The 27001-nt window shown below is 40.8% G+C and overlaps 2 protein-coding genes across 2 annotated transcripts in view; one reads left to right on the top strand and one right to left on the bottom strand.

Annotated features, from left to right (window-relative positions):
• The window catches only part of RMDN1 (regulator of microtubule dynamics 1), a 471818-nt gene that overhangs the window by 132688 nt on the left and 312129 nt on the right, over positions 1 to 27001 (top strand). The gene's annotated exons all lie outside the window — the stretch shown is intronic.
• The window catches only part of CNBD1 (cyclic nucleotide binding domain containing 1), a 159473-nt gene continuing 139606 nt past the window's right edge, over positions 7135 to 27001 (bottom strand). Inside the window, exons 12-13 of the mRNA XM_063299972.1 lie at positions 18146 to 18205; positions 7135 to 7272 (exon numbers count right to left, since the gene is read on the bottom strand). Coding sequence (XP_063156042.1) covers positions 7135 to 7272; positions 18146 to 18205 — 198 coding nt within the window. The remainder of the gene's footprint in view (positions 7273 to 18145; positions 18206 to 27001) is intronic.

Raw genomic sequence — 27001 nt, 5'->3', positions numbered from 1 at the left:
TTCCTTCCAAGATAATGTAGAACAATTTATGAATATACTTTGAGTGCAGTTGTTAACCAATTTCACATTCACCAGGCTACATTATCTCACATCCCTCCATCTTGTCTGAAGTATTTTGAGAGACCTTTTAAAGTGCTTTACTAAAATTGCGATACTCTACAATCTATAGCATTCCCTTGGTTTGCATTGGGCAGTAAAAAGGGATACATTTAATCTGACAACTTCTTCTTGACAAACCTAGGTTGCATTCTGGTAATGGCAGCATCCTCTCTAAATGCTGCAGACATGTTCCTTGACAATCTATTGTTGTACCATGCTCTGTACAGATGTTAAATATACTGTTTTATATTTTGCCAGATCCTCCGTCTTCCTCTTTTTGATTATTAGGACTATGTTTGCCCTTTTCCACACTCTGTACATTTCTCGAAGGGTTTCAAAGATTAAAGTCAACTATTCTGAGATCACTTCTACTAGATCCTTCAGCTCCCTGAGATGAAATTGATCTGTGCCCAAAGACTTATTTAAACTAACATGTGGGTTCTTACTACAGCTTCAGCAATCCTAAACTGGTTCCCCACCCACCTCATAATAGGGAAGGCTATCTCCTGAGGGAAGACAGATGCAAAGAAGGTGGCAATTCTTCCTATTCCTATACTTTCTTTCTCATCTTCCCTAGAAAAAGACTAAGAACTTCCTTGACTTCTTTATTTTGCAAACTCCTTCCTATTATTACATAGCTTACCAGCTTCATCTCATTCTTAGCTTAATGTTCTTGATTCCATCCTGACAGGTTCAAGCTACCAGTTTGTAATCTTCCTGCTTCCATTTCTCTTACATCTCTTTTTTACTTAGCTTGTCAGTGAGATCTCTATTCATCCATACAAGCTTTTTAAATCTTTCCCATTTTTTCTCTCATGGGGATAGTTCATGCCTGTGCTTCAGCATTTTCCTGGTTTCTTAACTGATGATTTGGTAACCCTTCTTGAGAGCTTGTTAATTTTCATGTATTGTTTCTTTATGTGAGTGTATTCTAGGGTCTGGAAGGCTGTTCCCCACAAGAAAACTGTTCCCACAGAGTAACATGAACTATTTAATTGCATTTCCATAAAAAGCAATACAGCCTATTTTATGCATTGCTTAAGTCCTATTCAGGCAGTCGCTTTTCAGACAACCCAGTCCATGGGCCCTCTGGATAATACTTCCATTGATGTCACAGTAAAATCTTCATACACATAGCTGTCCACATATTGGCTTCCATGTAACCTACAACCGGTTCATGGCTGATGTGAAGGGTCTGCAGAACTGACATCATGTGAATGATGTTAGCAAAAAGTGGGGATTTAACTGGAACACTCACGTGAAGTGCTCTGAAAACTGGCTGTTTAAATGGGGCTTATAGTGAATAGCATATGGAACTTGCTGCAGATATTGTAGTCTTGTGGTGCCACCATTTTATTCACACTGAAAGTGGCTTCTGCAGAACTTCATGGAAAACATTGGTATAGTGAAGTTGGGAAAAGCTAGAAGGTTTGTGATGAAATTGGGAAATACTGCAGAACATTTTGCAGGTTTACAAGTCAAGTCTTCTAAACAAATCCTAAAAATAATCCATTGTTTGCCATTTCCCAATGACATATTTCTCAAGCAATCCCATAATTAAACCCAACCTTAAATACAGAATATAGCAATATCATAATATGCCACAAGCAAACAACAGTATAATTGAACTTTGTCCCTGGTTACACTGCTAGCAAACAATGTTTCACTCTTATATTTTGCACATCACTTTTCAGATGTCCTTTAAAATATTCAGAAAAACAACCAGGAGAGCCTCTGTTATTGAGCCTTTTTAAAGAAATCTGCATCTATAGAACCACTACATGGCAGCAGAGAATGGCATTTCTTTTGTCTCTACCTCCAGCTAGTGGTCATCTACATTTCTGCATTCCCAATCTAGGCACTGATCTGGGGGCCCAGAGACAAAGCACCCCAAATTCAGTTGACTCTTAAAGCTCATACACACTTTAAAAGGAGGTCCCCACTCCCCCTCAGCAGGACTTTGTTTTCTTTCAAAAATATTGCTGTTTTACAAAAGTGCAGTCCCCCAGCTTCAAGGAAGTTGCCTACCAGGATAGATGAATATTATGGAAATTTAGGCAATCCAGAAGAATTTAAGAAGATTTTAGACCCTGGGATATTTTGGAAGTTTCAGGTGACAGGAATAGGAAGACAAGTTGCATAAAAAAAGCAAACTGCAGTTGGTCAGGTGATGCCAGTGGAAATGAATTATGATATCCTTAGGCCTAAAGTAATACTAAAGTAAAGTCTAATTATAGCCAATCGATTGAGTTTAAACTAGAAAAGCTCTAAGCCCACATAATGAAGAAGTCATCAAGTGAAGAACAATAGACATTGAAATGCATGATAGCCCTGCATTCATTAGTGCCACTCAGATTTCATCTTCTTTTCACATATTCAGTGTGTTTATATTTGAAAGCTATCTGGTTCAAATAATTTCTTCAAACTTATTACCAGTCCTTCATCAGGCTCAAAATGAAGGCACGATATGCTAATTATCATCTGAGTTGACCCATTTTCTCAGAAAGGGTCATCAGAACTATCTGTTCTTTTCAAAAGCAAGTTGAGGATCCAATTCATTATACACTGGAATGTGAAATATACTCTTTTTTTCTTTTTAAAAGGATCTTTGCCTCTTTTCAGGGACCTTTAATTTACTTATTTCTGGTATTGTAAGATATTGATTTTTCTATTAGGTAATAAATGTACAACAATTCTTTTGCTTCTTTTGCTTACCTTGCTAATTCTTCTCGTTGCTATGGAAGTAATGTTGGGTGTAGCTTATGGCTTAAGTTTCTCCTATTTTTTGTAATGGTGGTTGTATTGATTTTAGTTAAACTTAATAGGGAAAGCTGAATAAACAATAAGTAACTTATTGAATAAAAAATAACATTGAATTTTTACACTGACTTTTTGGAGCATGTGTCCTTCAAACAATGAGAAGGGGTTCTTTTGTATTTAGGCACCATTGTGGCAGAAGTAGGCTGACCTTGTCTTGCTTGGAACACAAACAATTTTGGGCTAAGCAGATTTAATACCACTTCTATGATTTCATAAAGCTCAGAATCTTATCAGGTGTTCTAATATTTCTCCACTTAATTGTTGGCATTTTGATATCTCTTTTAAAAAAGCAAGGAGGAAAAGAGATCATCCCAAAAAATTGGATTTTAGAAATTATTTATTAACTCACTATTGAGAGCTTCTCTCACTTTATCTGCTGTAAATTTCCAGGGCTACTTCTGTGTCAGAAAATCTGCAAGTTCACAGCAGTCAGAACACTCAATTAAATATATAATATAATATAATAATATAATAAATATAATATAATAAATATAATATAATATAATATAATATAATATAATATAATATAATATAATATAATATAATAATATATAAAATAGAGCCAGTTTGGTTTAGTGGTTAAGGTGCTGGACTAGAAACCAGGAGACTGAGAGTTCTAGTCCTACCTTAGGCATGAAAGCCGGCTGGGTGACCTTGGGCCAGTCACTCTCTCTCAGCCCAACTCACCTCACAAGGTTGTTATTGTGGGGAAAATAGGAGGAGGAAGGAGTATTAGGTATGCTCTCCACCTTTAGTTATTTATAAAAATAATAAAGGTGGGATAGAAAATAAATAAAAATAAATAAGTAAATGAAATATATTCTTTTTCCATGAACTCCTACTCCTGGAGATAAGACCATGTGAACTAGCCTAGAGCATCCATTAATAATGTACATTCACTTCATCCTTTTTTAATATCATTTTATTAAAAGTTTTAAAAAGGAAGATAAAAACTAATACAAACTAATATAAAGGAAGAAGGAGAAACAAAAAAGAAATCAAAGAGAAAGCTAAAAGTCCAAGAAAGGAAAAAAAGTAAAAGAAAAATAGAAATGAAAGAAAAATGATACAAAGAAGTAGTTTCTGATCTTCTTTACAGCAGTTATAAGTACAATTATAAATTTACTTCTTACTCTGGGGTTACAACATGACTCTCTTCTTTCTATAATCTATCCTGTTTAATCATAAGAACAATAAATCCCAAGTTCACTCTTTTTCCTGCTTTAAGCAAAAAATCCATAAGGGGTTTCCAGCCAGCAATAAAGTAGATATTGTCTTTTCTCTGATCAAGGAAGTCAATTTAGCCATCTCAGCAAGTTCCATCATCTTCACCAACCATTCCTCCATTGTGGGTAATGCTGAATCTTCCCATCTTTGTGCATACAATAATCTCGCTGCAGTTATCATGTACAAAAACAGAGTTCCATGACTTTTTCCCCAATTGTCCATCAATCCTAAAAGAAAGACCTCTGGTCTCAACTGTATATTAATCTTTAAAATCCTCTGAATCAGTGTATGTATTTGAATCCAAAATTTTCTAGCTTTTTTACATGTTCACCAAGCATGATAAAATGTCCCTTCTTGTTGTTCATATTTACAACATAAATTTGAAGTGCCTTTATACATTCTAAACAATTTCTCTGGTAACATATACCAACAGTTCATCATTCTATAAAAAATCTCTTTAAGATTATAACATAATGTATATTTCAATCCTTTCAACCACACATTTTCCCATTGTTCCATCTGTATATTATAACCAAAAAATTTAGCCCACTTTATCATACATTCTTTCACTTGTTCTTCTTCTGTTTCAAATTTTAATAGAAGTTTATAGATTTTAGCAATTACATGTTCATCATTTGTAAAAGGTAAAGGTAAAGGTTTCCCTTGACGTAAAGTCCAGCCGTGTCCGACTCTAGGGGGCGGTGCTCATCTCCGTTTCTAAGCCGTTAGAGCCGGCGTTGTCCGTAGACCCGTCCGTGGTCATGTGGCCGACATGTCGACACGGAACGCCATTACCTTCCCGCCGAAGCGGTATCTATTGATCTACTCACATTTGCATGTTTTCGAACTGCTAGGTGAGCAGGAGCTGGGACTAGCAACGGGAGCTCACCCCGTCGCGTGGATTCGAACTGCCGACCTTCCGATCGGCAAGCTCAGCAGTGTACACAGTTTTATTTCACACTGTCTTACAATGTTCAAAACCTCAAAACCTTAAACTCTTTTGTCTACTTAAATCTTTCTAATAACTGTAGATAAAAAAAACCATTGGCACCTATATCCCTCTGCCACCAGTTTTTCTTTCAATTTTATTTTTTATTCCCCTTGACAAAATTATAGTATCTCACAATAGGTTAGCCATTTGTATTTGCCTGTTTCTTGTCTATAAAATGCTTCTTGTGCTGAGAGCCACAAAGGTGTTCTGAGGCACAACCTGTCAGGCCCAGCCCAAGAACGATGACGAGTCAGTGCATTCAAACTCCAGTTCTTTACTTGCTCTCACCATACAGACAGAGTCTTGCCAGACTAAAGCTACTCTAACTGACCTAAGGGGAAATAACCTGGGAGACTCTAGAGTGGGGCTAATCTGAACCTCTTTGTTCTTCCATCATTGCTTTCCAGACTGTGAATCCTCTTATATCCTTGGAATGTGCTCCCTCCTTCCTGAGAACCAGCGGCAGCACGAAAATCCACCACATCACATTACCCCCCCTTCAGGGACACATTCCATAACACAACCTGAGTTTGTATCTTTTCCATATTCTCAATATGGCACATCCAACATAAAGATTTTTAAAATCCACATTAACCTTGACTTTGTCATACCACAAATATCCATGCCACCCAAATCTCAGGTCCTTCTGATCCCAATAACCTTCTATTTCTCAGCAGCACCCACTCTTTCATTCGAACCAAACAGCAAGCTGCAAAATACAATTTCTTCACTCCCACAGTCCTCTCATCTTGTCTAGTAGCACTATCATCTAGGCATCTGATTTAATACATATGCTGTTAGTGCCAGTCAAAATCTATTCCCTAATTACCTTCTCTGGACCAGGAACTGAGAAACTGGTATTCTTCAGTTGTTTGGGATTTCTACTTCCATAAGCCAAACTGAAGTAGTCTGGCCTTACAGGCATTACAGTTCAAAGATCTGAGGGGCATCAAATTGCCTATCAGAAGGGAATTATTTCAGAACTAATACTGGATATTTTTAATATAGTTTACTTGTCTGTAAGAAAAATGTTGATTTTTTGTTGTTTTCTTTTTTTCTTACCTTCCTGCTCAACCAGATAGGTGACATGGTCTGATATCAATCTATTAAGTAAATAAAACCTCCCTTTGATTACTCAACTAATCGATCACCTAGCGTATGAGATGGGGGAGAAATACTGTACATTCATCCAACACAGTTAAACGAACAGAAATTCAGCCATACATTAACACTTTAATTTCAACTTTTGTAAAGTTGCCAAATAAAAAGTCACTGAAGGTTTGAGAGGCACCAAATTGTCTATCCTTTTTTATACAATTCCATTTCCTTAATGATATTAGGGAAAACCATGTACATGAATACACACATGCATGGACACAAGGTGTCCATAATCTGTCGTGTTGTCTTTTTAAAGTTTTTTTTTGGGGGGGGGGGAGGGAAGGGAAGAGATTGATGCAGATTCAAAATGAGTGAAAAAAATAAAAAAAAATGAGAAATTAACTATATCACACATCTGTAGCTTTCAAGTCCATATTTTGTATTTATTTGTGTTTTCCACCTACATTAACTTTTAAAGAATGTGTCTCACTTTATTAATTTAAAACACTTCATATTATTGCAGAATATTTAAATATTTTCTATTGTTTTCTTTGCTATTGCATTTTAAGCCTAATTACCTTATGGAGAGGTTTTATTTGTGATTCAGAAGTCCTACAAGTATCCCATCATTTACTAAAAATGATCACAAAGGCTAAAATATCTTAAATAAATTGTATTTAAATTTCTTATTCTTTTTAAAACAGTAATTAAAAAAAGAAAATATGTGCAATCAGCAGGAATTAGAGAAAGGAATAGATATTGAAAGGAAATGAATAACAGCATACTGAGTTATTGAAAGAATTGAAAGGGAGAAAGAAGAAATCTAAAAATATTGAAAGGCAGGGAGAAGAGAGAAAAACAAAAAACAAACTCTTCATTTATGGAATCTGCATGTTAAGTCACAGACATCTTCTAGAAGAAGCAACACATGGATATGCTTGATGATTTTTTTGGTGTTTATCAAGATGGTTGTGGGTCCATTTTCCAACCCCAGGTCTAATTCCATTATAGAACAGTGTGTCTTGCAATATCGTCTCCTGGTAATGAATGAAAAAAAAAATTATTAAATATTTAGCTCTAGTTTTATTATCAAAAATAGGTATTAAATAGATATTAAACTGTATTTTGATATTTGGAAATCTAGAAAAAATCAGAACACAGACCACTCATGGAGCTCAATAAATCTATTAATCTGAGTAGGAATTGAAAAAAAAAATATGCTAGAAGCTCATTTAATTATTCATACCATTTTGATAACAGAGTGCCAAGAAATCATTTGACCCCAGGAAGAGAGGTACTAGCTCCCCATTAGAAGTAATAAGTGCAGCAATAACTCATAATTTAAAATTGTCAGTTACAGAAGCAAGTATCACAAATGAGTTTTGATCTAGAAGCAAGCTCACCCAAAAACCCGATAAATAGGCTTCAGAATAACATCTTAAGGAACTCCATTTTTTCTCCATGGAAGGCTTTTTGCAACCTTCTATACAGTTCAGATACTTGGGAGTGATAAAACCCATCACTTCTGCCAAGATGAAGATCCCTTGGAGGAAATGGAGTAGCCTTCATAAGTAATAGTAAAGTGGCTAAAACAGTGCTTGGATACAATCCAAAAAGCAATAGAATGATCTCAATTTGAATTCAGGGCATGCCATCTAACATCACAGTGATCCAAATATACGCCCCAACCACAGATGCTGAAGAAGCTGAAGTACAGCAGTTCTATGAGGATCTGCAGCACCTACTGGACAACACACCTAAAAGAGATGTTATTTTCATCACAGGAGACTGGAATGCTAAGGTGGGCAGTCAAATGACACCTCGAATTACAGGTAAGCATGGCCTGGGAGAACAAAATGAAGCAGGACATAGCCTGATAGAATTTTGCCAAGACAACTCAATGTGCATAACAAACACTCTCTTCCAACAACCTAAGAGATGGCTTCATACATGGACTTCACCAGATGGACAACACCGAAATCAGATTGACCACATCCTTTGCAGCCAAAGGTGGCGGACATCTATACAGTCGGTAAAAACAAGACCTGGAGCTGACTGTAGTTCAGATCACGAACTTCTTCTTGCACAATTTAGGATCAGACTAAAGAGATTAGGGAAGACCCACAGATCAGCTAGATATGAGCTCACTAATATTCCTAAGGAATATGCAGTGGAGGTGAAGAATAGATTTAAGGGACTGGACTTAGTAGATAGGGTCCCGGAAGGACTATGGACAGAAGTTCGCAACATTGTTCAGGAGGCAGCAACAAAATACATCCCAAAGAAAGAGAAAACCAAGAAGACAAAATGGCTGTCTGCTGAGACACTAGAAGTAGCCCAAGAAAGAAGGAAAGCAAAAGGCAACAGTGATAGGGGGAGATATGCCCAATTAAATGCAAAATTCCAGAGGTTAGCCAGAAGAGATAAGGAATTATTTTTAAACAAGCAATGTGCGGAAGTGGAAGAAGACAGTAGAATAGGAAGGACAAGAGACCTCTTCCAGAAAATTAGAAACATTGGAGGTAAATTGAGCTTGAATGGGCCTTAAGAAGCATTGCTAATAACAAGGCAGCAGGAGATGACGGCATCCCAGCTGAACTGTTGAAAATCTTGCAAGATGATGCTGTCACGGTAATGCATGCTATATGCCAGCAAAGTTGGAAAACACAGGAATGGCCATCAGATTGGAAAAAATCAACTTATATCCCCATACCAAAAAAGAGAAACACTAAAGAATGTTCAAACTATCGAACAGTGGCACTCATTTCACATGCCAGTAAGGTAATGCTCATGATCCTGCAAGGTAGACTTCAGCAATTCATGGAGTGAGAATTGCCAGATGCACAAGCTGGGTTTAGAAAAGGCAGATGTCATGTTCACTGTTTCAATGTGCACTGTACATCGTAACGTTTCACATGCCATGGTGCTGACGCACATTTCTGTTGGCAGGTAGCTGCTGTGAAACCTTGTGCCAAGCTCTGTATCTATGTTCATTTCAATGGAATGTGTTTGTGTTATGTGCTCTGCTCAAGGACTTTTCCCGCAGACCATCAGAAGCAGTTAGGAGCACCTGGGATTGTGAGCCTGGGAAGATTCTATGGGGGGAGGGATCTCGTTTGTACCGAGGGTTTTTTAGTTTGCATTTGGCGCACTTTTTCCATTCTCAGCTTTCTTTGTGAACCTGCATACTATTCTTTAATAAATCAGATATCTTTGTGATCCTGCTTATGAGTCTGATGGTGTTTAGAATGGGCAATCATTACATAAAGCTGAGAATCACCAAAGTTGTACTGTTAGCTCCTACCAAGATTAGTTTCTTGTGAGGGAAAACAGTTAACGATCGCCGACTCCAAACTCACGACCGGGAGACTTGAGGAGCCGACTGGCTTGATGCCCGAGTCAACGATCAGGAGCGGAGAACTGAGTCTCACCCCATAAGCTTCAGGTTTATGGCAGGATTCGAGTTCCAGCCCTGAGGGAGAGGAATCCGAAGATGGGAGAGCACCAGGGCAACTGGCACCCAGCGAATCGCCCGCAGAGTTGATCACCTGGGATGCAATGGGAGAACCCCAGCCAGGGACATCCCAGGCATCCTGGAAGTATCGGTTCCCGCTAACCCCAAACATAGAATATACCATGGTATCAGCAAGGAGACAGCCTAACGCACGAGGGAGGGAGGAATCTCAAACCCCTGAAAGTGTCCTAACAGTCAGAAATCACGCTGAGACAAGGAGTAGGTCTCTAGTGTTTATTACTGCTACATAAAACAGAATCCTAACAATCTGAAGAAGCGTGGGGAAAACCCAGACAGATAAACCCCAAAAGTTAGGACGAGTCTGATCTGTGTCTCTTTGAATGGCTACTAAATTCCTCAGTACTATGCATGCGTTTTCCCCCCTGGATAGAGGCCCCTTCCAGCTCGCCATCAGTACTCATGACAGAAAGGCTAAGAGTGGTAGAGGCCAAATTAGAATCGATGGAGTACATGCTAAAAGCCCTGTCTCTGTCATGGGGGGGGGGGGCAGCCAAGGCGCGGAGATTCCAGCTCCACGCAATCATCCTCCATCCCCTCACCCGGGCCGCCGGCAGAGCAGGGCCGGAGATGGCACTGGGATGAATCTCCACCCCACAGAGTTCATCCATCAGTGTCCCCACCCCGAGGAGGGAGAACTACTGTAACCTGGGGCCCAACCACTCAAGCAGCCGCTAATTCAGCTCCAACAGGAGTGGGAGTGAAAGACTTTTCTGTCAAGTTTGATGGGGATCCAACTAAGTTGTCTTTCTTTCTCACTAATGCTAAAAGTTATATGAAGCAGTTTGGACCATACTTCCCTTCCGAGGAGGCTAAAATTACTGCCATTGCCACCAAGCTGAAGGGATGAGCGGCTGACTGGTATGTTCAATTAAATGAGGCTGACTCCCCTGAGCGTGAGGATTTTGAGGAATTCATGTGGGTGTTAAAGCTGCATTTTGAGGATCCTCTAGCCAAGGCAAGGGCTAAAAAGGCACTGAAGGATCTTACCCAGGGCCAACTGTCTGTAGCTGATTATGCCCTGGAGTTTAAGGCTTTAGCTGGGAAAATCCCTGACTGGTCTCAGTCAACCTTAATAGAACAGTTTAAAGAGGGACTCAACAGGGATTTCCTGCAGTGGGCGTTGTGTAGAGACGACCCAGAGACATTGTACGAATGGATCTGTCTGGCAGGCAAAGCTGAGCATGCCCAACATACCTACATGCAAACCAAACGACCTGAAAAACAACCAGCCACCATGAGGGGACCCCGAAGTGCCGCAACTGCTACCCGGCCAGGCTATAGAGCCTGGGAAGAGGAGAGAGATCGGCGCTATGCGAGGGGTCAGTGTCTCCGATGCGGAAAGGAACGGCACTGAGCAGTTGATTGCCCAAAAGCCAAGGCTGGAGACCGAGCAGGCAAACTGCCGGCCAAATCGCCACCCCCATTGTGGCGGATGACAGCAGCCAAGGGGGCGGCCGATGCTGAAGAAGTACCCTACTTCTCTGGAGAGGCTGAAGACAACTCTAAGGAGCCGGTGGGAAATGCCAGCCACCTGCCATGAACAGTGCCTGCAGGCAGGTGAAGGAGGATGGACGCAAGGATGCTATGGTGAGTGCTGACTGTCCCACTCTAGCAGTGAAAGTGAAATTGGGCTCCCACACAACGACTACAGAGGTCTGGGCTTTAGTTGACTCTGGGTGTTCCAGGTGTCTGATTCACCCTGATCTGGTTGCTGCTTTGGACCTGCTTAGCTTTCCCCTCCAGCAGCCTTTGATCTTCACACAGTTGGATGGTTCAACGGGGGGGGGGGGGGGCTGGTTACCCATTTCACTGGAACTGTCGCAATGCAAATGAGCATCCACCGTGAGACTTTAAAATTTATAGTAGCACCTGTTGGCAACCCCTTGGTAATTCTGGGAATTCCCTGGTTGACCTATCGAAGCCCACATATAAATTGGGAACACAGAACTCTGACTTTTAAGGATGGGTTTTACCAAGCCCCTACCGCAGAGAGGGCTTCAAGCGCAGGTGTTGGAAGGGCTGCAATTGCCATGCCGCGCCCTAGTTTGGCACGTTTAGAAGGCTTGCCCAATCGATACCAAGATTTTGCAGATGTTTTTGGAGAAATGGAAGCAGATCAGCTACCCCCCCCCATCGGAAAACTGATTGTGCCATAGAGTTGGTTCCTAACGCTCAATTGCCCAAGCCAAAAATTTATCCAATGACTCAGAAGAAGCTTGGGGCATTACGGGACTTTATCGACAAAAATCTGTCAAGGGGGTTTATTGAACCTGCAAATTCCCCAGTTGGGGCCCCTGTGCTATTCCGGGAAAAGAAAGATGGCACGCTTACACACTGTACGGACTATCGGGGGTTAAATTCCATCGCAATCTGCAACAAATACCCTCTGCCACTCATGAAGGGCATGTTAGCCCATTTGTCAAAGGGCAAGATTTTCTCCAAGCTCGATCTTCGTGAAGCCTATTTTTACATCCGCATACGAGCTGGAGACGAGTGGAAAACTGCTTTTAATTGTCCACTGGGTTCATTTCAGTACAAAGTCCTCCCTTTTGGGTTAGCAGGGGCACCCGGAGTCTTCATGCAATTGATTAATGAAGTATTACATGATCATTTGTTTAAAGGGGTCCTGGTTTATTTGGACGATGTGCTAATTTACACTGAATCCGAGGAGGAACATGAACGCCTTCTCAAACAAGTGTTAAGTAAGCTTAGAGATGCAAAGCTTTATGCCAAGCTTTCCAAATATGAATTTCACAAAACCCAACTTGACTATTTAGGCTATAGGGTATCTGACAAGGGCATTGAGATGGACCCTGAAAAAATTCAGGCGATTTTAAGTTGGGAATGTCCCTGCACCTGGAGGCAATTACAAAGTTTCCTACGGTTCAGTAATTATTATCAGCAGTTTATCCAGGGGTTTGCTGAGATTGCTTTGCCCCTTACTGACTTGCTACGTATGAAGGGTTTGGGAGAGACACACAAGGTAAAAAACCCTCGGGCAGTGCTGAATTGGACGCCTGAATGCCAGGCACCATTCGAGAAGTTAAAAACCCTCTTCACTGCTGAGCCTATTTTACAGCACCCCGATCCTGAACGCCCCTTTGTGGTCCAAGTTGATGCTTCTGACTCCTCAATTGGGGCTATATTGTTACAGAGAGATTCTGAAAATAACTTGAAACCCTGCGCTTATTTGTCCAGAAAATTTTCTGAAACAGCGCAGGTGGCATGTTTGGGAAAAAGAGGCTTTTGCTGTAAAAGCCGCTTTGGAAGCCTGGCGTCACCTCCTGGAAGGCGCTAAATGCCCTTTCAAAGTTTGGACAGATCACAGGAATTTGGAAGCTCTCCACAGCCCCTGGCATCTCAGTCCTAAACAAATTCACTGGGCTCAATTTTTCAGTCGCTTTAACTTCCAGTTAAAATTTATTCCAGGAAAGAAAAACTTTCCGGCTGATGCTTTGTCATGTTTACCTCAGGACTCTGACCACATGGCAGATATAGTTGGGACTGTTCTCACTGAACCACAACTGGGCTTGGTTGCTGTCACTCGGAGCCAGGCCCGTGCGCAGGCAACCCTGCCCCCAGCCCCATCTGGGAACCGGAAAATGCAAGTTCCTTGTCAGTTACAGAAGGACTTTCTCCAGGCACTGAAATCTGACACTTGGTTGCTAGCTAATAGAGACAATGTTTCTTTTGAAAATGGTCTGGCGTGGGTGGAACACCACCTTTATCTGCCTGAAACTTTAAGGGCTGATGTATTGCAGCGTTCCTATGATGACAAACTTGCTGGACACTTTGGTTTTGTCAAAACCTTGCATTTGGTTCACCGTCAATTTTGCTGGCCAACCTTAAGGCGTGATGTAAAAGACTATGTTGCTTCCTGTCCTGTTTGTGCCATGTCAAAGGAGGTAAACCACAGGGGCTTCTGCAGCCAGTGGCCAGCCCAACCCATCCCTGGGATGAGATTTCTATGGATTTTATTGTAGACTTACCTCCCAGTCAGAAGAAAACTGTCATTTGGGTTGTAAAAGATTTTTTCTCCAAACAAGCCCATTTCATTCCATGTGCATCCATCCCGTCAGCCCCGCAATTCGCCCGCCTATTTCTCATCCACATCTACCATCTCCACGATAGCCCCTCCTGTTTGGTCAGCAACCATGGGACACAGTTCACTTCCCAGTTTTGGAAATCATTTTTAAAACTGATTGGCACCAAACAGGCGCTGTCCACATTGTTGCATCCTGAGACTGACGGATCTATGGAGGTTTTGAACTCTGCCCTTGAACAATTCCTTAGAGCATACATAAATTACCATCAGGACAATTGGGTGGACTTGATGCCCTTTGCTGAGGTGGCTTACAACAATGCTGTCCATCAGAGCACCGGGCAAATCCCTTTTCGTGTGGTTTCTGGTCATGATTTTGTTCCCATCCCTGAGCTGCCACAAACCGCTCCCCAGTCCTGTTCTGCCTCTGACTGCGCTGTTAAGCTGGCTGATTCCTGGCCGGTGATTCAACAGGCTTTGGCTGATGCCCAGGCTGCTTACAAGTTTCAAGCCAATAAGAGTCGTTCTTTGCAACACGATTTCAAAATTGGGGATCAAGTATGTCTTTCTACCAAATTCATCAAGTCACCACAGCCCTCGAAAAAGCTTGCTCCCAAGTTCATTGGTCCTTTCCCTATTGTTGGTCTTATCAATCCAGTTATTGTTAAGTTGGACCTGCCTCACAATTTGAAACGGTTGCACCCTGTTTTCCATTGCAGCCTGCTCAAGCCTGCCCACCACTCTTCCCGCTGGCATCCCCAACCTCCTCCTCCTGCTCCGATCATAATTGATGGGCAACAGCACTTTGAAGTCAAGGAGGTTGTTGATTCTTGCAAGCTTCGGGGCACCCTCCAGTACCTGATCCACTGGAAACACTTTCCTCATCCTGAATGGGTGCCTGCTCGCCACGTTAATGCTCCTGATTTAGTTAACCATTTCCACTTGGCTTACCCATTAAAACCTTCCGCTTAATGCTTTCTTTCTTTTGGGGGGCAGTATGTCATGTTCACTGTTTCAATGTGCACTGTAGATCATAACGTCTCACATGCCATGGTGCTGACGCACATTTCTGTTGGGAGGTAGCTGCTGTGAAACCTTGTGCCAAGCTCTGTATCTATGTTCATTTCAATGGAATGTGTTTGTGTTATGTGCTTTGCTCAAGGACTTTTCCCGCGGACCATCAGAAGCTGTTAGGAGCACCTGGGATTGTGAGCCTGGGAAGATTCTATGGGGGGAGGGATCTCGTTTGTACCGAGGGTTTTTTACTTTGCATTTGGTGCACTTTTTCCATTCTCAGCTTTCTTTGTGAACCTGCATACTATTCTTTAATAAATCAGATATCTTTGTGATCCTGCTTATGAGTCTGATGGTGTTTAGAATAGGCAATCATTACAACAGAGGAACTAGGGACCAAATTGCCAATATCCGATGGATAATGGAAAAAGCCAGAGAGTTTCAGAAAAACATCTATTTCTGTTTTATTGACTATTCTAAAGCCTTCGATTGCGTGGACCATAACAAATTGTGGCAAGTTCTTAGTGGTATGGGGATACCAAGTCATCTTGTCTGCCTCCTGAATAATCTGTATAATGACCAAGTAGCAACAGTAAGAACAGACCACGGAACAACAGACTGGTTTAAGATTGGGAAAGGAGTATGGCAGAGCTGTATACTCTCACCCTACCTATTCAACTTGTACGGAGAACACATCATGCGACATGCTGGGCTTGAGGAATCCAAGGCTGGAGTTAAAATCACTGGAAGAAACATTAACAATCTCAGATATGCAGATGATACCACTTTGATGGCTGAAAGCAAAGCGGAACTGAGGAGCCTTATGATGAAGGTGAAAGAAGAAAGTGCAAAAGCTGGCTTGCAGCTAAACCTCAAAAAAACCAAGATTATGGCAACCAGCTTGATTGATAACTGACAAATAGAGGGAGAAAATGTAGAAGCAGTGAAAGACTTTGTATTCCTAGGTGCAAAGATTACTGCAGATGCTGACTGCAGTCAGGAAATCAGAAGATGCTTAATCCTTGGGAGAAGAGCAATGACAAATCTCGATAAAATAGTTAAGAGCAGAGACATCACACTGACAACAAAGGTCCACATAGTTAAAGCAATGGTATTCCCTGTAGTAACATATGGCTGCGAGAGCTGGACCATAAGGAAGGCTGAGAGAAGGAAGATCGATGCTTTTGAACTGTGGTGTTGGAGGAAAATTCTGAGAGTGCCTTGGACTGCAAGAAGATCAAACCAGTCCATCCTCCAGGAAATCAAGCCCGACTGCTCACTTGAGGGAATGATATTAAAGGCAAAACTGAAATACTTTGGCCACATAATGAGAAGACAGGACACCCTGGAGAAGATGCTGATGCTAGGGAGAGTGGAGGGCAAAAGGAAGAGGGGCCGACCAAGGGCAAGATGGATGGATGATATTCTAGAGCTGATGGACTCATCCCTGGGGGAGCTGGGGGTGTTGATGACCAACAGGAAGCTCTTGCGTGGGCTGGTCCACGAAGTCATGAAGAGTCGGAAGCGACTGAACGAATGAACAACAAAATAGAGTATATATCAGGACTATATTTGCTTCAAAAATAAATTGGAAGAAGTGATTTGTGCCCAGCAACTCTCTGCTGTTCATTCAAGCAGCCCATCTTCTTTTCAGATTTCCCTGTGAACCTGGAAAAAAACATCTTTGGAGGGTGAGTGTCTAGAGCACTTCTACATTATTTCCAAAGTGTGCAGAATAAGTGAAGTGTTCAAACCCAATTTATTTCTCAATTATTTAGTCTTTGGTGAACTTCAATAACTACTTAATTTTATAATCCTTCCAAGATTTCATGAATCAGTTTATATACTTTTACTTAAAATACCTCATATATATCACCTTCTTCTTCCCAAATACACTTTTTTTTTGTCTCTAACACACTTTTCCCCCACTTGTACTGTATGTAAATGGGGCATTTGTGCAGTATTTTTTTAAGGGAGATACTTCAAATTTGTCAATTTTCAAAGACAGGTGAATGCCTTAAAAAGAGGCTGCATAAGCTAAAGAAATATATGTTTTCATTTGCTGAGCAAAGTACATGTGTGTCTGGAATGATTTCTTTAGACTTTGAAACTTTTCTTATGGAACATTTAAAATATATACATATTTTACTTCCATAATTTATTGGAACTTTAACTAAATATTTTCTTATTATGTATGAACTACTTTCCCTCCTTCCACCTGCATTTCTCTATCTTGCCCCAACCATCCCCATCTACCATGGCCCACTTACGTTCACCCAACCCATTTGGTGGATATTAGGCCAGGGAAAGATGAGCTGCAGAAGGGCATTCCCAGTGGAAATCACTACTTGGTGTCATGTTCACAGTTTCAATGTGCACTGTACATCGTAACGTTTCATATGCCATGGTGCTGATGCGCGTTGCTGTTGGGAGGGAGCTGCTGGGAGACCTTGTGCCAAGCTCTGTATCTATGTTCATTTCAATGGAATGTGTTTGGGTTACGTGCTCTGCTCAAGGACTTTTCCACCGCACCATCAGAAGCCGTTAGGAGCACCTGGGATTGTGAGCCTGGGAAGATTCTACGGGGGAAGGGATCTCGTTTGTACCGAGGGTTTTTAGTTTGCATTTGGTGCACTTTTCCCATTCTCAGCTTTCTTTGTACTTGCATACTATTCTTAAATAAGCCAGCCTTTATTTAGCTCTTGCTTGTGAGTCTGAGACTGTTTTAGAATAGGCAACCCTTACATAAAGCTGAGAATCACCAAAGTACACCACTAGCGCCTACCAAGATCAATTCTTGTGAGGGAAGCAGTTAGCAATGGCAGAGTCGAAACTAGCGTCTGGGGAGCTTGAGGAGCCGACTAACCCATTACCCGAGTCGACAATCCGGAGTAGGGAGCCGAGCCCCCCCCCCTGAACTTTCATATTACCCAAAGGATTCGAGTTCCGGCCCTGAGCTGGGGGGATCTAGCGATGGGGGAGAGCCAGAGCAACCGGCACCGAGTGGACCGCCTGCAGAGCTGATCACCTGGGATATGATGGGAGAACCCCAGCCAAGGATGTCCCAGGCATCCTGGAAGCACCAGTTCCTGCTGACCCCAGAGGTGGAATCTACCACGGTAGCAATGGGGAGGCAGCCTGGCGCGTGACAGGGGGAGGAATCTCAAACCCCTGAGAGGCTGAGAGTACTGGAGGCGAAAATGGAATCGATGGAGTATCTGTTAAAAAACCTGTCTTTAGTGGTGGGCGGCCAGGCGAGGTATGATGGAAGTCCTAGCTTCACGCAACCATCCCCCATCCTCCCCCCCAAACTGCCTACCTTTTTGTTTCTCCATTCCTTTTCTATTTCATCCTTAATGTATTTAATCTTGAGGTCATCCTGCAAAGAAATAGAATAAGAGTGATGTGTTTAAACCCAATTTATTTCTCAATTATTTAATCTTTGGTAACCAAATTTCAAGGACTGTTTAATTTTATAATCCTTCCAAGATTTCATGAATCAGTTTACATACTTTTACTTAAAATGCCGCATTTAAAAACAAGTCACAGATTATTGTCACTGCAGGACACATTAGAACTGAACAACTCTTCCCTAATAAGAATAATGTTCCCCTTATTAAAAGAGTACCAAAACATAGAGATATGTTTCTCTCAGAAGACCCAACAATTTTCAATAACTGCCTCTTTCACTTCATCAATAAGACAGATAGATTTATCAATTTAATCTTTTTTGGTAAAAGGCAAAACCATTTACTGAGAGATACTCATGTATACTCAGTGTAGTTAATAAGTACATTAATTATGGAGCTAAATGAAACTTTTTTATACTTCCAAAGAATAAACTAGACTGTGCTTTAAAGAGTACTAATTTTTTACCACCATGAATAGACAAAAGGATAGCCTGTTGTGAATTATCTGATTACAGGGGAAGTAAGATAGGTACTGTATATATCATTACTGTGAAGGAAATACTGGAGTCAGCTTTAGACCTAATATATAAAATTGAGTAATAGATTTATTTAAGAAAGTGCCCTGCTGTTATTTACAGAAACCTCAAAAGGGGTGTAATTTTATTTGACAGGAAACCTATGTAGAAATCTAACAAAGTGCTACACTTCTCGTGCTCAGCTCTTGGATGCACACCTTGTCCCTGGCTGGAGAAAAGAACACACAACTTGTAGACTGTCACACAGTGTTAGGGGTGATCAGTGTTGCTAGGGAACTAGCAGCAGCTGGGAGTTAGAAAGTGACAAGGGGGAAAAGAAAAGAAACGAAGCTGGGAAAAGCAGAAACTTACAGGGTCAGCCACTTCAGATTCAATTGTATGCCACTTTAACAGAAAGAGGAAAGTACAGAATTTCAGAATGAACAAACCAAAATCCTGTGAATCAATTCTGAGCAGAATTGGGCAAATAAGGACATTCATGCAACACTTTTGAATACAAACCCCGTTCATCAGCTACAATTTTATTGTTGCCCCCTCCCTCTCCCATGCAAATATGATTACTAATCCTACCACCTACACACTCCCATACACAACATGCTATTCTCTTTAATGGTAAGCAACATTATACAAAGCACAGAAAATGAATAAGAATAAGAAATAGTAATAAAAGAATTAAAGAGATAATTCAAAAAAGGAATGTAGCTAAATCGTTTGCAGTGATTCCATTCACCATACCTCTCCATACCTTTCCACTTTTTGCAAATCACCCTTGCTTTCAACAAATCCACACAACACTTCCCTTTTGTTCTTTAAAGTTCTCACCTCTCTTTTTGGGAATAACATTGATCAATTCCAACCATGATTTTCGTAGTCTTCCTCTCCTTTCATCCATTCACACTTCCTTCATATATTTGTTTTGTGATTTGATTCTAATTCATCCTCTCTGTATGAGCCAACTAACTTTGTTTTATTTTATTGTTTTAGTTTTTTTTCTACATTATGGTTGTTAGCCACCCAGCATTATATAACATAGGCAGTTATGCAAATCTAATAAATTAATAAACAAATCTTCCTCATTCTGGTCACTTACTTAGTGTTCAACCCACATTCCTTCGAATACCCATCATTCCTGACCCTACATCTTCTTGTTGTTAGCATGCATGCTTTTAGTTTTCCCTTCTTGTCATGGGGATCAATGGCTGTGAAAGTCATGGAGATCAATGGTTATTAGCCCTGATGGCCATGTGGCTGTCTCTGAAGGCCATCTGCTGATTGACTAGAAGGTGTTCCCTGTGCAGTTGGTTGGCCCCTGTGAGAACAGACTGCTGGACTAGATGGGCCAGGGGCTGATCCAGCAGGGCACTGCTTATGTTCTTATGTTCCCCTGATATACCCAACACTCATGGCTATCTAACAAGGTAGGCAGAAGCAAACATAGACAAATTTGCTTCTTTGGACAAGCATTCATTCTTTGCAACAGACAAATTACCAATCACAATTTTTCTATCAGCATTGCCACATCTTAAGTAAGCCTAGGAAGATTACACAGCTAAATTAATTCTATATAGGTTAACATATAAATTGGATTAACTCAAGTGCTGGAGGGGATAGATGTCCAGGCAATGTGGGGAAAAAAGGGAACAGCAGGGAAAGATAAGTTATAAATTGGCATTCAAACTAACAGCATTTTGTTACATTGCCATGATATCTTAGTTAGCATCAAATAGGCTTAATCCACAGCATCGAAGAAAATAACCACAGCAGTTATGTCTGACGTTGAGAAAGGTATTATATGTTTATAAGAAAGATGCATATTTGTAAAGCTTCCATTGATATGGCATAAAAAGAAAATTAAAAAATGAAACCCACTGTTCAAAAGCTGGAAAATTTCAAAAGAGAATTGCATCTGACCTTTCACTTTGAGGCAGAAATCACCAAGCCATCCCGCATTGGACAGACCCATGCTAGCCTTAATCTTAACCAGCTGTTTGGGTACTGTGTTAAATTAGCACAAGTAGCAGCCAAGCAAGAAATTACACAAGGTCAAAACCAGGAATTAAACAAAGTCCAAGCATAGAAATACATTGCATTCATCATAAGCAGTAAATTAATGAACAGGTAGTAATGACCAGTGACTTGTAACTGAATTCTCAGAAGCTTACTCAAGATCCACTTGTAAAATTGTTATACTGAGAAGACTTTTCTTACTCCTTTGTATTTGCTTTTGATAGTTACTTTTTGTTGGGGATCATTCAATAAACACTTCCATTCTTAAGAGTCAATAGGGCTTGTATCTTGTGGTTCTAGAACTGGAGAGGGACTCAGTTTTCCTGCTGGAACTAATAGGGAATTCTGTATATCCTGAGGAGATTGGTCCAAAGATGACTCCCTCAGGTGACTGAAATCCTTTGGGGCAGCTTTAATTTTTGTGAATAAATTGCTGCTTAGGAAACAGTGAATCATCTTCTCAAATTGCTTGAATCTATCTAGATATCACAAAAACCATAAGACTGGCTGAATTATGAGAAATTGCCCATGAAATCCAAAAGATTATTCAAGGACGTAATAAGTTAGAATTCAGAGCATCTGCCACACAACACCCCAGACTTAACAATTGTTGTTTAGAAAGACAAAACAGTCTGGATAGTGGACATTGCAATACCTAGAGAGAGCAGAAGAGAAGAAAAAAAACTGAAGAAAATCACAAAATATAAAGATCTGCAAATAGAAGTAGGACCACAGTGGCAAAAGAAAGCAAAGGTAGTACCAATAGTAATAGGTGCCTTGGGTGCAATTCCAAAACATCTGGAGCACCACTTGAACACCATTGGCATTGACAAAATCACCATCAGTCAATTGCAAAAGGCAGCTTTACTTGGAACAGCTTACGTCCTGCGACAATATCTTTAATATTATTAAACAACATCTGCCTATCCCAAGTCCTTGGGAAGGACTCAATAGGTGGACAAAAATGCCAAATCCAGTCTAAACATCTGGCTGACTGTGTGACCAAACATAATAATAATATATCACCCAATTCCCAGCAACTCTGGGCAGTTTACAAATGTTAAAAACATTTAAAAACAAGAAAACAACACAAAACAAAAAGGAACAAAAATGGCAGAGATAACAAACCCAGATGAGAACAAAGAAAAAGAAGAAAAGGGAGCTTCAGATAAAGAAAACTCTAACTCTTTGCCACTCTCTAGTGGCTATATTTTTGCAGCCCAGATATGGAAGCCCTAATTAAGGTAATAATAGTCAGTATTGTCAATCAGAAAGTTAGTTAGTTATGCCTTAATCTTCTTAATAAATTCATGATCCAGGATTGTTGTGGATGACTCTGAATATAGTCTGTCTTACCCTAAATCGCTGCTTAACCTCCCCACCCTCAAAACTCAATAAGCATGTGCTTTTCCCTATAGCATTCATAAAACTAATAAGGAATATTGAAGGAAAGGAAGGGAATATTAATTCTAAGCTTTTAAAAATATATATTGTATTAATTCCACATTAAAATCTTAATGAAAATATAAAATATATAAATCTCAATGGGAAAATTAAAATGCTACCAGCATATAAAATTACTTTCTACAAACAGCCATTTCTAGCAGTTCAAGACAATTCCTAATAGCCACAATGCAACCATTAGTCACTCAAAGCAATACAAATATGCTGCAGTTTTCTAACAGATATAAAATAGCACAGTACACAAGCATAAAAAAGTAATTAAAAAACACCCACCAGGTGAAAATTCAATCTTTCATTTTAAAGGGAGTAAAAATGCTTAAATAATAAATGTGACTTAATACATTCAAAGAGACAATGGCTACAATCCTAAACAATATACAAATATTGCTTCCTGGGTGTTATGCATTCCTATTTAATTTTGCAACCTCTGGTCTTCATCCTTTCACTCTTTCTAAACACCCCTAGAACTTGTTGAGTAATGGGTCCAGAGTCTGACAGAAGGGGATGGCCCTTTCAATCCAAGCATTTGAAAAAAAAACTAATCTATTTTTACATACATATTTTTCATGTAATGTGCTCCTTGATGAGTGGAAATCATCTCGCGATCCAGAGTTTGACACTTCTTTGCGGAGTTTCATATGGGTCAGGGAATTTGCACAGTGTAATGGTTGCCATGGTAGCAGCTTATCAGCCAACTTCTGATGCTCATGACCCTGAAAAATGCCAGCTTGTGCTGGTATAGCTGCTATTGAATCCAGCAGAACACCTACCAAATGGAAGAGAGTTGTAGGAACAGATAATACCTCAACTTGTGCCAACAAGGAACTTGGATTTCTACACATTCTTGCTGTATGCATACAGTGACAGCTCCTGAAATATAATTTGGAAAAATTCCTAAGAAGCAGTGTTAGGAGGGGCTGAAATTCAGACGTTAGAAAGCCTTTCTCCGTAAGCAGGATTCAAGCCATTGTGCCTTACCCTGTTAGTATATATCAATACAACTTACAGCAGTGAGCAATCTGAAGCCCTTTAGCAATATAGTCCAATAATAGTATGTAATCTCAAATATATTTTTTAAAAAGTCACCTCAGACATTTCACTGACCACAGGAAGCCAGAAGGATTTTGGATTTGGTAGTAAAATTTTGGTAGCAATTATTGTTTATTGGTAACTGTTTTTAGATATTGTATTTTTATGTATTGTAAATTTGTTGTCTTCAGCAAAGGATCGTTACCTTGTCGTGGTGCTGGAGCTTGAGCACCTCAATGATGCCATGAGCTAAACCGTGAAGGGCCACCCAAGACGGGAAGGTCATGACAGAGAGGTCAGACTAAATGCGATCCCTGGGGAAGGTAATGGCAACCCACCTCAGTATTCTTGCCGCGAAAACTAAATGGATCAGTACAACCAGAGATATGTCGGTATACCATCGGAAGGTGAGACCCCCAGGTCGGAAGATGGTCAAAATGCTACTGGGGAGGAACAGAGGATGAGCTCAACTAGCCCCAGACGTGATGACGCAGCTAGCTCAAAGCCGAAAGGACGGCTAGCGGCCGACGGTGCTGGTGGTGAACGGCGAATCCGATGTTCTAAGGATCAACACACCATCGGAACCTGGAATGTAAGATCTATGAGCCAGGGCAAATTGGATGTGGTTATTGGTGAGATGTCAAGATTAAAGATAGACATTCTGGGCGTCAGTGAACTGAAATGGACTGGAATGGGCCACTTCACATCAAATGACCACCAGATCTACTACTGCGGACAAGAGGACCACAGAAGAAATGGAGTAGCCTTCATAATTAATAGTAAAGTGGCTAAAGCAGTGCTTGGATACAACCCAAAAAACGACAGAATGATCTCAATTCGAATTCAGGGCAAACCATCTAACATCACAGTGATCCAAATATACGCCCCAACCACAAATGCTGAAGAAGCTGAAGTAGAGCAGTTCTATGAGGATCTGCAGCACCTACTGGACAACACGCCTAAAAGAGATGTTATTTTCATCACAGGAGACTGGAATGCTAAGGTGGGCAGTCAAATGACACCTCGAATTACAGGTAAGTATGGCCTGGGAGAACAAAACGAAGCAGGACACAGGCTGATAGAATTTTGCCAAGACAATTCACTCTGCATAACAAACACTCTCTTCCAACAACCTAAGAGACGGCTTTATACATGGACTTCACCAGATGGACAACACCGAAATCAGATTGATTACATCCTTTGCAGCCAAAGGTGGCGGACATCTGTACAGTCGGTAAAAACAAGGCCTGGAGCTGACTGTAGTTCAGATCACGAACTTCTTCTTGTACAATTTAGGATCAGACTCAAGAGATTAGGGAAGACCCACAGATCAGCTAGATATGAGCTCACTAATATTCCTAAGGAATATGCAGTGGAGGTGAAGAATCGATTTAAGGGACTGGACTTAGTAGATAGGGTCCCGGAAGAACTCTGGACAGAAGTTGGCAGCATTGTTCAGGAGGCGGCAACAAAATACATCCCAAAGAAAGAGAAAACCAAGAAGGCAAAATGGCTGTCTGCTGAGACACTAGAAGTAGCCCAAGAAAGAAGGAAAGCAAAAGGCAACAGTGATAGGGGGAGATATGCCCAATTAAATGCAAAATTCCAGAGGTTAGCCAGAAGAGATAAGGAATTATTTTTAAACAAGCAATGCGCGGAAGTGGAAGAAGACAATAGAATAGGAAGGACAAGAGACCTCTTCCAGAAAATTAGAAACATTGGAGGTAAATTCCAGGCAAAAATGGGTATGATCAAAAACAAAGATGGCAAGGACCTAACAGAAGAAGAAGAGATCAAGAAAAGGTGGCAAGAATATACAGAAAACCTGTATAGGAAGGATAACAATATCGGGGATAGCTTTGACAGTGTGGTCGGTGAGCTAGAGCCAGACATCCTGAAGAGTGAGGTTGAGTGGGCCTTAAGAAGCATTGCTAATAACAAGGCAACAGGAGACGACGGCATCCCAGCTGAACTGTTCAAAATCTTGCAAGATGATGCTGTCAAGGTAATGCATGCTATATGCCAGCAAATTTGGAAAACACAAGAATGGCCATCAGACTGGAAAAAAATCAACTTATATCCCCATACCAAAAAAGGGAAACACGAAAGAATGTTCAAACTATCGAACAGTGGCACTCATTTCACATGCCAGTAAGGTAATGCTCAAGATCCTGCAAGGTAGACTTCAGCAGTTCATGGAGCGAGAATTGCCAGATGTACAAGCTGGGTTTAGAAAAGGCAGAGGAACTAGAGACCAAATTGCCAATATCCGCTGGATAATGGAAAAAGCCAGGGAGTTTCAGAAAAACATCTATTTCTGTTTTATTGACTATTCTAAAGCCTTTGACTGTGTGGACCATAACAAATTGTGGCAAGTTCTTAGTGGTATGGGGATACCAAGTCATCTTGTATGCCTCCTGAAGAATCTGTATAACGACCAAGTAGCAACAGTAAGAACAGACCACGGAACAACAGACTGGTTTAAGATTGGGAAAGGAGTACGGCAGGGCTGTATACTCTCACCCTACCTATTCAACTTGTATGCAGAACACATCATGCGACAAGCTGGCCTTGAGGAATCCAAGGCTGGAGTTAAAATCTCTGGAAGAAACATTAACAATCTCAGATATGCAGATGATACCACTTTGATGGCTGAAAGTGAAGAGGAACTGAGGAGCCTTATGATGAAGGTGAAAGAAGAAAGTGCAAAAGCTGGTTTGCAGCTAAACCTCAAAAAAACCAAGATTATGGCAACCAGCTTGATTGATAACTGGCAAATAGAGGGAGAAAATGTAGAAGCAGTGAAAGACTTTGTATTCCTAGGTGCAAAGATTACTGCAGATGCTGACTGCAGTCAGGAAATCAGAAGACGCTTAATCCTTGGAAGAAGAGCAATGACAAATCTCGATAAAATAGTTAAGAGCAGAGACATCACACTGACAACAAAGGCCCGCATAGTTAAAGCAATGGTGTTCCCTGTAGTAACATATGGCTGTGAGAGCTGGACCATAAGGAAGGCTGAGCGAAGGAAGATCGATGCTTTTGAACTGTGGTGTTGGAGGAAAATTCTGAGAGTGCCTTGGACTGCAAGAAGATCCAACCAGTCCATCCTCCAGGAAATCAAGCCAGACTGCTCACTTGAGGGAATGATATTAAAGGCAAAACTGAAATACTTTGGCCACATCATGAGAAGACAGGACACCCTGGAGAAGATGCTGATGCTAGGGAGAGTGGAAGGCAAAAGGAAGAGGGGCCGACCAAGGGCAAGATGGATGGATGATATTCTAGAGGTGACGGACTCGTCCCTGGGGGAGCTGGGGGTGTTGACGACCGACAGGAAGCTCTGGCGTGGGCTGGTCCATGAAGTCACGAAGAGTCGGAAGCGACTAAACGAATAAACAACAACAAATTTGTTGTATATTTATTGTTTTACTGATTATTATTGTAAACTGCCCAGAGTCCTTCTGGTGGGAGGAGATGGGTGGTGACAAATCTGATAGATAGATAGATAGATAGATAGATAGATAGATAGATAGATAGATAGATAGATAGATAAATAAAATAAAATAAAATAAAATAAAATAAAATAAAATAAAATAAAATAAAATAAAATAAAATCCACCACAAATCTCACCCTGCCCCGGCTGCCGCCAGTTAGGATGGTTCTGAAAAAAATGAATCAATATACTGTATATTTGCCATAAATTTGAACCTTGTAATATGGAGAGT

The sequence above is a fragment of the Candoia aspera genome, chromosome 3 (genome assembly GCF_035149785.1).
Source record: "Candoia aspera isolate rCanAsp1 chromosome 3, rCanAsp1.hap2, whole genome shotgun sequence".
NCBI lineage: Eukaryota > Metazoa > Chordata > Lepidosauria > Squamata > Boidae > Candoia > Candoia aspera.
This window is presented reverse-complemented; position numbering and strand designations above follow the sequence as displayed.